The sequence below is a fragment of the Thunnus albacares genome, chromosome 3 (assembly GCF_914725855.1).
Source record: "Thunnus albacares chromosome 3, fThuAlb1.1, whole genome shotgun sequence".
NCBI classification, from domain to species: domain Eukaryota; kingdom Metazoa; phylum Chordata; class Actinopteri; order Scombriformes; family Scombridae; genus Thunnus; species Thunnus albacares.
The window spans coordinates 21924935-21938963 of NC_058108.1; the positions used below are offsets into that span (position 1 = coordinate 21924935).

Here is a 14029-nt window from a genome sequence, read left to right on the forward strand (position 1 = left end):
AAGTAAAAATACATTACTTATAGTAGGAAAATGGGATCTTGGAATGCTTCATGTCTAATATATGGAAGTCAAAGTCACAGGTTATTACAAATATATACTGAGCTGGAACCACACACCTCGAAAACAATGTTTCTGGTTGTTTTCCTGTTTCTGGAAGAAATTGTTGACGTGTAAATTCATGTCGAATATACTCAAAGAAAAAGAAACTGACAAAATAAGTACAAATAAACTGTGATCCTGCCTGTATAGCTCCAATAAGGCACCTGAATCAGCTCTGCATCATTTCATTTGATTGGAGGAGTGAATCTCGGTTTAAGATGTCTCTTAAATTTTAATTGTTTGCTTCAGCTTTTTCAAATCATGTCTCCAAATTCTCCACTAAAAACGCACAAAGCCAATTCAGCATTTATGTAGATTTTTCCATCAAGTCAAGGTGCTTTAGCAGGTTCCCACCCAGTCACAGCAGTCTAGACAGATGTGAATGGACCAGTCAGATATTTACAGAACAAAATCTTGATCGAAAGAATCACTCTTTTATAATATCACATTGAGGATCCAGAAACATCCAGAATGCATTTCCATATCATATCTACATAATGCAAGATGATATATTCAGATTTCATTACAGCGCTCCAAACAGTCACTGGCTTTAAATATTTTTGGCAACATTTTGTTAATGTTTCATGTATTTCACACCTCTTAAAAGTAAAAAAAAACAGTCTCATAATCATTCATTGACAGTCTATATCTTAACTCAGGCTTGCAAAGAGTGCTACTTTTATTATCAGTTTACAGAGATGACTCATTCTGGAAGAAAAATGATGGAAGTGAGTATTTCTCTCCACTATAACTGTACAAATGGGTAATTGTACAGGAACAAGACTCATGTTTGACAGCAAACTGACATCTCTGTTATTAAGCAGCCGCAAGATAGATAGACACCGATAGACAATATCATCAATATCTAAACAACCCAAACCAAAATATAGAAGGTGTTTGCACTGTATTTACTGGATTTGTTTATGTGTCTTCATATCTATGTTTTTTTTTGGGGGGGGGGGGGGTTGTTTTTTTGTTTTTTGGGTTCTGCAGCAGCTTGACTTCATTTCAGAGTCAGTTTTGAAGTTTTAAAGGACGCTTCCAAAAAGTAACAAACACCAGGGATGTCTTCTGGGAAGTTGGCCGGAAGCTCCTGTCTGCTCCTGGGAATGAAGACAAACTCTGGCCGATCCTTCAGCAATCTGGGACAAAGAGCACACAAATAAAGTATGAATCTTAAAACAATGTGGCAAATTATTTGACACAAGAGGAAACACAGAGCTCCTTCTAAAACTTCAGTTTCCTATCCAGAGCACTTTAGTTTTTTTTTTTTTTTCTCTGCAACTCTGGAAACAAATGATACTATCATTCAGTACTAGCTCATTGAAATGTGAGTGCTGTTTATTTAAGATGATGAACATATCCTTGTTTTTCAGTCTTATAGTCAAATAAAGTGTTTTGAGAGGTGAGTTAAGAGTTAGTATTCTAAGTCTAATTGCAAATGCAGGCCTGAATTAGCAGTCTTGTGTCACCTGTGGGTTGTGGGGCTGATGTTGATTTTTCTCGGTTGGCTGCAGGATTCAAATTTGTTGGCCAATGTGACATTGTTCCCAAAAAGGCAGTAACGTGGCATCTTCACCCCAACTACACCGGCCAGTACTGAACCAGTGTGCAGGCCGATACGCATCTGGAAAAAAATGCAATATTCAACATGATTCAGTTTTTTATTCATAAATAATGCACTTGGAGTGAATCGAAGGTTTCTACTCCACTTTATAACCGTACAGTATATGAGTGGCATGAAAGGCATTAATACAGCTCCTGTATTTGTTCTGCATCTACAAATCAATTTCTGTTTTAAATAATAAAAATATAACTCTGGAGACATTATATATGTTTCTTACTGTCAACAATTCCCATGAAAAACAAGGTAACTGATTTTTCTGTTCACTCAGATCAGCTCTGATAAAATGGCAGCTGTTAGTTTGTTGTGGTGCAAACAAAATTCTAATTTCTAAATACTTTATTATTTTAGGTTCTTGATTTAGTAGATCTACTTAAAATATTTGCATAATTAACATTTTGAAGCATAATGTAGATTGTTGATTTCTTGATTTATTCACTGGATCATATTATTATGCAACGTTCTGGCTTGAAATTAGAGCTTCAAAGCGAGATTTTTGTGTCCCCCTTCTGGCAGTGAGAGTAATTGCAAAAACACTGTTGACACGTGTTTGCGTCATGGGCTCTGCCTTACTCCGATGCTACTGTTGCCGCTGTAAAATGGTGGATAAATTTTAAAAAAAAATGTTTTAATCCACATTTCATTTTTATCCACATTCAAGTTAACAGAGAGCTAACGAAGTTTATAGTGCGCACACTCTGCCCATAGAGCATCCGCAGTATGCATTCATCCAGCCAGCGCGGGAATGTCAAACCCGACACCAGAATAAAAACTCTGGTATACTGTGAAATACAGAGAGATTTATCTGTGATAGGCTTAATCAGCATTGTTTAAACTCGTTTGGTAAAGGCTTGAATGTAAGGGATGTTCATTTATAGTAAAAGTTCTGCACTGCAGTTATAATCAGGCAGTACTTTAAATTGAGGAAACATACTATCTACTACTTTATAGGCAAAGGTCTGAGGATGTCTTATAACTCTAAACTCATAAACTTTACACTTTACTTCTATGACAGCAACCATTCTGTTAGAGTTGACATCATTTCTTTTCAGCCTTTCTTGTTAAATGAGAACTCTTGATATGAAAATCCTTTTTGAATGTAGCACACTTTGAACTTGCATCATTGGAAGTTATATCATCACGTTGAATGAGGAATATAACAGTGGGCAGTGCTTGACCCTCACCTGTATTGGTTCTCCAGTTGGCGTCATGACTTCGCCTGAGAGCTCCATCATCTTTAAGGCCATGAGTGCTATTTGGACAGCGTGAGTCTCACTCTCCTTGTGTAAGCCACCAGCTACACAATACGCATCACCAATGGTCTCCACCTGAATACAGTGGATGATCATTAAAATGATTTCTAACATGAACGGGAAAAGGTTTTCAGAAGCTGTTTGTGGTCCCTCTACCTAAAGTCAAGGGCTTTCCTATCTGTCAATCTAAGCTCACATACTGTACTCGACCAGGAAGTTAAAACTGTATTCAAAATGTATTGTGTCATGAAGATAATCCACCTTGAACAAAATGTCAAATGTTAAGTGGATATTTATCAAAATCTCTTAACAATCTGACTTGTTCTCCATCTTGCAGTAGAAGACAGAGGGTTGAAAAATCAAGGAGTAATAAAACTTAGACTGTAATAGTACTTCATCCTTTGCCATATTTAAGAGTCCTTTCTTCTTATTTTTCTTTCATGTAAATCTGGACCGGAGAGCACTCAAAAGCTATGTGGCAGAGACAAAGTGAAACTATTTTTAGGCACATACATGTGGAGTGGAAACAGGGTCCTGAAGGAACCTCTGACTTCCTAGCGTTTTACGAGATATTTGTCAAACATGCTGCTCTCTCTGTTATGCTTCCGTGACACTTTGATTACATTATCCAACCTCCCTGCAGATTAGGAGTCTTTGGCAGACACGAGGGTAGTTGTTTGAGCTGCAGTCACAGTCTTTTGAATTTGTTGAGGAGCACTGTGTCATTTTGTTCAAATTTTTAAATTAATGGAGGAATTTGGTGCAAATTACTTGGCCGGATCTTATGTCAATCTTATGCTACTACCTGATGTACCAGATTATTGATCTGTCATCAAGAAACAAAATCTTTGTGTTTGAATCTGTCAGCTACTGTAGTTATATACTTTTGAAAATCTTAACTTTTTGCTTATTTTTTCAGTGTTGTCAGCAGTAAAAATGGTTAATTGAAAAGGCAAATTCAGGCATTTTTTGTGAGTTACAGGCAGGGCCAGAGCTACCACAATCAGAAATATTACCAAGGACATGTCCTTGGTAATATTTCTGATTTTACAATTTAAGGGTGTTCATGACATGAAGATGAGTATACATGTGTTTGTTTGTTGTTGTTTATTCCGATGTTTTTTAGGCTAATATCTTAAATTTCACTTTTTATAGGCAAAAAAACTAATTAAACGGATTTCATATTGTCCTCCACACTTACATATCTGGTAGTGTAGAGATGGCTTTGAAACAATATTTTGTGAGATAAAATTACACAGAAAATATAACAGTTCTATGAGTAAATCAAATCTGACACCTGATTTTTTAAAATACTAAATACTATAGCTACAAAGTTCTTACAGAATTTGATCAAAATAATTTGTAAAATTCAACTAAAACTAGAGATTTTTTAGCAGAAACTATTATTTACAAGGATAAAAAAATATCATTGCTATACTGTAAAATGGATAAAATATATAAAAATAGTCACTCTCTCTTGTAAATTTTAATTTGAAAATGACGTAGTGTTGCACCACGTCATTCACCTCAGGAGATTGTTCACCAGCTGATGTTTCTGTTTTTTTAGCCCCATTAAAGGACCTTTGATAGTGACACCTAAATGTTTTGTTTACATTTTGACATTTTGTGATGACATGAGCTTAACTGTCTAATGTCGTTCCATTAACCTACCTTATAAACATCAAGCTCTCCACATTCGTGGTCAAACCTGGTGTACAACTCATTGAGCATGGTGATCACTTGCATTGGGGTACAGCGTGAGCAAACAGCCGTGAAGCCCACGAGGTCAGAGAAGAGCATCGTGACTCGGTCAAACTTCTTGGCCTGGACCGTTTGGCCCTGCCACAGCTGCTGCGCCACAGTGCCAGGGAAGATGGAAAAGAGGAGGTCAACCGTCTTCTTCTTCTCCTCCTCCAGTGCTTGGTGAGCATGCTCCAAGGCTGCTTTGGCCTTCCCCAGCCGCTTCTTCAAACCATCCTGCGCTTTGGCTTGTTCACCGACCAGGACTACATCACGCAGTGCGTTATGAATGGGGATGTCTGACAGGTAGAGGCCGCTGCCTGTTAGCTCCTCCAGCTTGTCCACACACGGTGAGCCCAAGAACAAGATGACGTTCGACTCGGAAACGTAGATCATCTGGCCTTTAAGGTCCATGAGCTGAAAGGAAAAATCGGTTGATGAGAAAAGTTAATTTTGGTGGAAGTTAGTAGGAATCAGTCACAATATGAACTAACTGCTCTTGTTGCTTATTGACTTTGTTTTTTTGAAGGTAGACTGATTAAGATGGATGTGTAGACTACATCCTGCAACAACAGTCTCATATTATTTTCTTTAAGTACAAATTTCCCACAGCAAAACCAAGATTTTTCAACCATCTTTAAGAAAGAAGGAAAAAATTCCTCAAGACATTCATAGAAATGTAAACATTTGAGAAAAGGAAAAGCAAACTTATTGTTTGCATAGTATTTATGAAATGACAGCTATATTTGTCAGCCATTGCAGCCAATGAAGCCAGAAGGTTTATTTGAAAACAAAATCCCATCAAACAAAAGTACATTTTGATTTCCCACACTGCCAGTATGTCAATGTTGATCGGTTAGTGCACAGCTTTGGTCCAGACTGAAATAACTCAACAAATATGAAACTTTATGCAAACATTACTGGTCCCCAGAGGATATATCCTATTGACTTTGTTGATCTCCTGACTTTCACTCCACCATCGGTTCCAAGTTTGTCCAATACTTTGGTTTATGACAAAATATATCTTCAAAATTAATGACATTCCCATCAACCTCAACTGTACTTTGTGTGTAATGCTGCTTTGCATGTTACATGCGTAACTGAAGTACTGAATTTCATTATGAGTGATACAAGAACAACAACAATCTTATTCATTTGTCATGTAATAACTGACACCATATTTGGATTCACTGTTAAAACCAAAAACTGAGGTTTAAAAAAGTGTATGTATCTAGAACTGCAACAATTAGTCGATCTATTGATTAGTTGCCAACGATTAAATGATTCGCCAACTATTTGGATAATCAATTAATTGTTTTGTTTATTGTTTTTTTCAAGATAAAATGTCCAAATTCTCAGACTTCAGCTTCTCAAATGTGAATATTTTCTTGTTTTTTTAGTCTTCTATGATAGAAAAACCCAAAGATATCCAATCTTTGGGTTGTAGACTGTTGTGGACAAAACAGGACATTTGAGGACATCTCCTTAGGCTAGGAAACAGTGATCAACATTTTTCACCAATTTTCTGATATTTTATGGACCAAACGACTAATTGATTAATCAAAAAAATAATCGACATATTAATTGATAGTGAAAATAACTGTTAGTTGCAGCCCTATATCTTTGTCGTAGCACCTGAACAATTTCTAACATCATAGTTTAACTTCTGATTCTTATTCAAAGAACGACCTCTGGCCAGTTATTACATTTACTTCACCACGACTGCTAGAGATCAAGAGCAAAATTCAAAATTCAACTGCTGACCTCACTTTGTTGTCATTTGTTGATTGTTAAACCAACAGTTTCCTTGTGTGGCATGTTGGCCACTTCTGTTGACATTTCAGTTGTATTTGTGCACAGTGGACTTGTCAGCTGAGTAATCCATTAATTTCTACATCATTGAGTCTCTGCTTAGTGCTGATTTTTCACCTGTTTTATTTGGACTGCAGCCACTAAAGGTGCACCTCCCTCTGTAAGACTGGTGTCTATAGTAAGTGGAATCATCTCTGACTGAATGTCTTTAGTCATTATACCACTGTCATGTTTACTCACTGACACTTTCATTTTCTCGTCATGGCGACCAGTTGCTGTGCACCCTTACATAAATGGCATGAGCATGGCTGTGCCTTTGATGGATAAAATGGTTTGACATTTGCTTCTGATCTCCGCTGGGGCTATAATGTGGATCTCTACCTCAGGTCAAGTGCACACAAGTACACCACTAATAAGCTGGACTGCTTATAAACAGGCTGACCGGAACATTTTTTTCCACCTCCTTAGTAACTGACGTCACTTTTCAATTTATATCTCACATATATGTCGACATACCTTCCCTGTGTTATCTGTGGTGGAAACTCCATGCTTGATCCGAATGATGAACTGTGTGTTCAGCATGGTCAGGATACCCTGAAAGGTACATTTGATTTGGGGGGAGACAATAGAGAAGTGTTCTTGGAAGGTAGCAGACCGCCTCAGTCCATCCTTCCTGGTCAGTCTCTTCCTGAGCCCGTGTCCTATTTGCACCAGAACCAAGTCCTGGTCCAGGATCAGATGGAAAGGGAAGATGGTAGAGAACAGAGAGGTAGGAAGGGTCCCAGCTGAGGTCGCCCGCAATGGACTGGGGCTAAGATTTTTAGCATCCTTAACTACAACTGTGTACAGAAGACTGGGCTGCGGGCTGGATTGCAAGATGCTGTCTTTAGCACTGGGGGGATCCATCAACACATCCACAGTGGTGTGATACAGCAGGCGGGCAGCTGCTTTGATAACTCCAGGGAAAAAGAGCTCAGTGGTCAGGCAGGGGTTGAAGAAGTAGACAGTAAGCAGACCCGGATCCTTGTCTAAGCACAGCACAGAAGGTTCATTTACACAATCCTCTCTGTCCGGGTTGGGTGGCGTGCTGCTCTGTTTCAACAAGACATTGAAGCTGTTCAGGAAGTCGTGAAGAGCTCCCCCCACCACCCTCAAAATGTGTCCGTCCTCCTCGTAACACATGTTGAAGAGCTCCTCGCCAAGAGCAACTTTCAAAGCCTCCATCGGGATCGCTGTCAGATGCATGAAGGGAAACAGGGGAAGGTGTAAGGCCCACATGACCTAGGACTTCACAATACACACAACGTATTTCATAATATGATTTTCAGATTTGACATTACCTGTTTTGGTCGAGTAAATGTTCATCATGTCCATTAAATGCTCTGGTTCATCGCTGCAACTCTGACAGTCTGTACAACAAATTACTGGACTGGAGAGACGACAAATAGCAAAAAGTTAGACATGTAAACCAGACCAAATTTAACTAAAATAGGCCTACATCAGACTAGAAATGTAACTAATCATTATTTTAATTATCAAATATTCTGCCGCATATTTTCTCAATTAATAAATGAATATTTTTTTCTGTAAAATGTTATTATTCTCCAGAGTTCAAGGCAACATCTTCAACTGTCTTGTTTTGTCCTCCCAACCATCCAAAAACTCAAAGATATTCAGTTTATTATCACATGTGCCAAAGAAGCAGCTCAGAAATGAGAAGCTGCTACCAGCAAATGTTTGCCAGTTATACATGAAAAATTACGGAAATGATTAATTAATTATCAAAACAGTGTGTGGCCAATTCATTAATCTGCCAATTCTTTTACTATAGCTTCAGATCAGACCATATTTAGAGGAAAAGTACGCAGAATTTTTCATTGTCTGCTATAGTCGTGTGTTTTTCGGCATATTTATAAGTGTTTATTTTCATTTATGTGAGTATTCACAGCAGCTTGAGTCTGTATCAAGCAGGAGAAATTTGTAAGGGATCTTGAGGCAGCTAAACAGTAGGCCAACAGTGAAATTGGTTGTTATGAGTACACGCTGTTGTAGCAGACGCCCAATTTAAGGAGTAGTAATCATATTTGTAGCGGTCAAGCAGGGGTGTAGTTGCTACTTAGGTCTTAATGGCATCTTAATTAAAGAAAAAGACACATTTTACCTTTCAGAGTCCCTGTTTTGGACTGATAGTGTCATCATTCGTTGGAGGGCAGTATGCAGCCTTTGAAACTGTGTGATAAAGTGTCCAGCAAGTTAAAGGTTATCGTCTGACTAACATGACTTAAAAGCAGCTTTAATTATACAAGCACCAATCAATTGAAAAAGCAGGATCAAAAGAAAACATCTGGTATTTCTCACGTGGATAAACAGGCGTGCTGTCTGTGCCTTGCAGGCGAGACTCATGAGACATTTTTTTTTTTATAAATATATGTAAAACATTGTAGTTGCTTTCTGAATAATGATACATTTTAACTCACCTCGGGACATGCCAATTTTCGGATGCTCTCCCCAAGTGTATGTAGGTTAACTTTGCCTCTGCTTGTCTTCTGTCGAGGTAGAGCCTCACCTATTTTTCCGTGCACGTCCTTAGAAATAGGTAATAAATCCGCGGCGTCACTTGAGCGCTCCTCAAAGTCTCCGAGCTCATTGTTTTTAGCGCTGCTGGAGAATGGACACTCTCCCGATATCTTCAATTCTTTCAGCTTCGTGCAGAACATCTTACCCTTGCTGTGATCTCTAGGCTTCTCTCTCTCAGTCTTTTATTATTTTTTAAATTTTTTTATCTGATTTCGGAGGGAGACAGACTTGGTCGAGCAGCTGCGGTCTCCGGGAGAAATTCCATCATCTGGTGTGCTCATCCAGGATTTACCTTCCTCTTTGCGAGCAGCTGATATAAATGATCAGCACCAAAGCAAGAGACCACATACAATATTCACTGAAACCTGCATGGGCAAATGATGGCAGGGAACCATCCTTACCAAAAGCCAATGAGAAACTGGAGAAAAAAGAGCAGCAGACCAATCCATGCGCAAAGTGGGGCTGGTGTGTCTGAGCAACCTATCAGCAATGAGAAATTATTTCCAGGCGACTCCTCGCATGCAATGGACTTTTTTATTTACTCAGATCAGCCTCAAGACTGGGTCCCATCATATGAAACTGGTCACCACATAGCATCACTATTAGGCCTATATACACATAAAGACCTTAGTGTATGTGTAATCTTAAAGGATGGGTGCCCAAATTGGGTCAATATAGCACCAACACAATGCTGGGTTAATGTGACCCAGAAAGCTACTCAAGACAAGGGGTTGGTTATATTTTTATTATACTGTTGGTTTATTTACCCAAACTAACGCTTGTTATAATCTACTCTCCTCTGTTTAAACTTGCATGTTGCAGTTCATTATTGATTGTTAATAACTCGTGTATCTTTTGAATGTCATAAGCACAACATTTTGTACAAGCAACAATACATTTGTGACAGTTTTGTGCTATATTCACCCAAACTGGATAAAATTTTGACCTGGTGATTTATTATTTAATAATATCTTATACTCTCTATCTCTCTTTACCTCTATTGCACAATTTGTCTTCTGCACATTCATGTACAGTTCACACTTAGTTTTTACTGATTTTCATGTCTCATCTGCTTGTTATCATCACCGGTATTAGTCTTTTTGTCTCCCTGCTATTAGTTATTATTGCCCTTTAGCTGTTGCATTTTTTATTACTTATTGTTTTGGTTTGGTTTTCACTGGTTTGTATTGTATAATTTTTGTTTGTTTGTTTGTACTGAATACGATAATGGATGCCTTAATGTCCTTCAGGATTAATAAAGCATCTCTCTCTCTCTCTCCTGACACACACACACACACAGGCACACACAGCTGTGTTTCCATTACTTCATTGGACATTACATTGACTTACATTCATTACCGGAAGACTTTTCCTAATCACTACTTGTCTAATCCCAACCTTACCTCAAGCTTTAACCAAGTCTTCAACCTTAAATTTATTGATTTCCACTATGGGGGCTTCCTTTTTTGTCCCCAAAAATCTATCTATCTATCTATAAACCAAATAACACATTACTCTTATTATCTTGCTGCTTCTTGACATTCTGTGTGGTTTGTATCTTGCGATTTTGTTGCTATTGTGGTCACTTTGGCATCTTCCTGTCCTATGTTTGTATTTCTTAAGTGGTCGCTTCATTGGTATGAGAACATCTTGCCAAAGAACTGCAGTTGAAAGCTGAGCCAGCCAGCTAACACCAGCTGGCACATGCACAGACATGCCGATTAATTTGCCTACTGCGTATAAATAAATAAATTAAATGTACTACAATATCAGAATATTTTCCAAATTGACAATGTCTCTTTTGAGTTATCTCCATATGTCGCAGAAAACAATAAATACACACTAAAACAATTTTTATTTAAGTACAGCATGAAATGAATAATTTGTTTTATTTAAGACTGGTGAGACAAAGGTTCAGTGATGATTAGTCATGTTGAGTGATAATTTATAAAAATCCATGTGCCATGATGAGCCTGCAGATAAGGCTGCTTGTTGGCCTTGTTTGGTCTGAAAAAAACATTGTCTTTGTCTAACATAATAAATCCATATCAGAGGTTAAATAAAAAACAGCATCGTCACTCGGGAGTTTTCATGTCCCTCGTAGGACAGCCTTGGACAAGCACACTGTTTATGTTGGCTGTCTTTCAACAATGAGGCCCGGGATGCTGATGTTGCTCCCATGTAACAACAACTAGTTTATAGGTTAGAGATTAAAAGGGGAACCCTTCAAGTAGGCTTCAGGGTGGCCAAGATCCTCAGTGCAGATAATTCATTGAACTCTCCATTTTACAGAGTTCAGTTTATGTCATTGATCTCGGATTGCTTGACTTCTTTGTATCAAATCACCACAGCCTAATATTTTATAGACATCAGTGGTTTCACAAAACTTTTTTGACAATAATTACACTGTAGAGCAAAGAGGAAGTAAAATTAATTGAGACTGAGCTATCATTGAAGATCTTAAGGCACTTTAACCTGTTTTGATCTCTGTGTCTGATTATTTTTTAAGTGATTTGTAATGGTTTTGGAAAGCAGCATATTAGAAATCACTCTTGTGGGTCATTATGGAGTGCATGGCACAATCAGCCTATGTGGTCAATAATTATGAGGACATGTTAGGGTCATGTCAAACACTTTTAGGGGCCAAATTACTAATTAAAGTGGTTTAAAAAAATCTCACACACTCTTATTGAGTTCAAATCAATTTTTTATTATGACAAGGGTCAAATAAAATGCAGTGAGTTAGAATCTGCATTTGTCTTTTTTGTTTATTTGAGAATTGTACCTAATTGAAACAAGATTATGAAAGGTAACAAGCTGAATTTAATATGAAAATTAAAGAAAAATGTTTCTAAAGCAGACTTTAGAAACATTTCACGTCAAGGACCCCTAACCTGACACAAATTAGACCACGGAACCAACTTTGATAAGATTTTGTCCCAGGATCCCCCATCTGATAAGATTTTTGCTTTTAGATGTTTTATTACACAAAGTGTATGAAACCTATGACCAAAATAGTCGTACATTCTGTCATTGTGTTACTTATGGATGGAATTATAGTGAAAATAAATTATTCTCCTTTTTGCTGGGGATCCCCTGGAACCCTCTCAAGGACCCCTGAGGGTCCCTGGACCCCACTTTGAGAACCACTGTTCTAAAGCACACTGAAGTGACTGCATTACAACATGTTACATCACAACACTGACGTGCTTCTTCTTTCTGCATGACAGACATACTCAAGATTTCCTCTGTTAGTCCTTTCCATTCAAGAGGCAAATGCAGATGCAAATGCACCTCAGTGACATCTTGAAGTAGATCTTGCAGGCTATCCTCGAGTCTTAGTGACCCATCTGCTACCGTAGAGGAGACAGCTGTTGTTGCTGCCTCTCACCAGGACCCAGAGGAGGCAACACCAGCTGCACGGGCATGAACAAACCTCTTTGTCATAATTATCTACAACATGGACCCTCTGATCTGTGCCAAGGTGAGACAGTGAAAACCTGCAGGTGAAGAGGAGAGCCCAAGTCGAGCTCCGAAGCATCCGTCCAACAATATGAGGAGCAATGACCACACTGCAGGCAGGACTGGACATCAGGCCACTTCTCTTGGATCATTTCTTTCTCAGTCCACATAGAACATGCTCCTAACTGGGGAAAGCAGAAAATTTGGTTCAAACTTTCCCCACTGACTCTCCTCATCTGAAGGAGGATGGTATGACTGAGAATCCTCAGAAGGATTCTAGATGTGAAGAGACAACAGCCTCATCATCTTACTGGTCACAGGCTTTAACGGAAATTGATCACTGAATGCAGACTGCAGGTTGCTTTTGGTTGGCTGCACCGGAGGCTTGAAAGTCCAGAGCTGGTGAAGCATGGAGGCGTCTTTATCCGGAGCTACAAGGAGAGGTTGTGGATGAGACAAAAAAAGGATAGAGGCAGTGTGGACCAGATGACGGAGGAGAAGCAAAAAAGTTCAACTGTTTCTCTGTTCTGTGGATGGTGGAAGAAATAACATAAAACATTTTTTTTTAATTTAAGTAAAAATAGCTACTACAGTGTAAAAATACTCTGTTACAAGTAAAAGTCCTGCAGTTAATATCAGCAAAATATACTTAAAGTTTAAAAAAGTAATCCAGCAGAATTACCCTTCTCAGTGTTTTATTATTATATATTACATTATTGAACATTTATTAGTGATACATTGGTATTTGTGGATCATTTTTATGCTCTAGCTGGCAGAGGTGAAGGTAATTTTTGTACTCGTTGGAAATTGTATCTGTAAAAATGCATCATCTTTTAGAAGCTGATCATATTTTGTATGTAAAATCTTAATCTGTAAAGTAGCAAGTAACTATAGCTGTCCAATAATTGCAGTGAAGTAAAAAGTTAAATGTTTCCTTCTAAGATGTAGAAGGGTAGAAGTATAAAGTAGCATAATGTGGAAATTCTCAAGCAAAGTAAAAGTTACTTGAAATTTTATTTAAGTATTTAAATTGTAAACAGTATTTGAATAAATGCTCTCTGCTACACTCCACCACTGGAATCAGGCAATGATGTTGAGTTTTTTTTTTTTCATCTATTCATCTCTTAAATGATGTCCCCGGGTGAACCCATTAGCAGTGGGGGATGACTAAGGACCAGGATTCAGAAAATCATGGCTCAGTAGAGGACCAATGATGTGAAGCTTAGGTCATCAGATATCCAGAGGCAAAAGATGTGTGTCCTGTATGCTACATCAAGATGTTTCCATGGACTAACCTGATTTGCAGTTATTATCTCTCAAAGGTTTTTGCTGTTTGTGGAGATTATAAAATTTAAAAAATATAATAACACCCACAACAGGAATGCATGAAGTACAAGGTGTTGAATGGATTTTATATTTCTCCAAAATGGCAACTTTCAGGAGCTGGAAAAATTGTGTTTTG

At 38.1% G+C, this 14029-nt stretch overlaps 1 protein-coding gene across 1 annotated transcript; it reads right to left on the minus strand.

Moving 5' to 3' along the window:
- Positions 1–1053: 1053 nt before the first annotated feature.
- Positions 1054–9483, minus strand: gucy1a1 (guanylate cyclase 1 soluble subunit alpha 1). Its single transcript, XM_044341568.1, has 8 exons — positions 9006–9483; positions 8690–8757; positions 7869–7957; positions 7045–7760; positions 4648–5133; positions 2908–3051; positions 1572–1726; positions 1054–1241 (listed from the first exon to the last, which is right to left on the minus strand). The coding sequence occupies exons 1-8, from the start codon at positions 9243–9245 to the stop codon at positions 1103–1105; spliced, it is 2037 nt and encodes a 678-aa protein (XP_044197503.1). The 5' UTR covers positions 9246–9483; the 3' UTR covers positions 1054–1102.
- Between the last annotated feature and the right edge of the window lie 4546 nt (positions 9484–14029).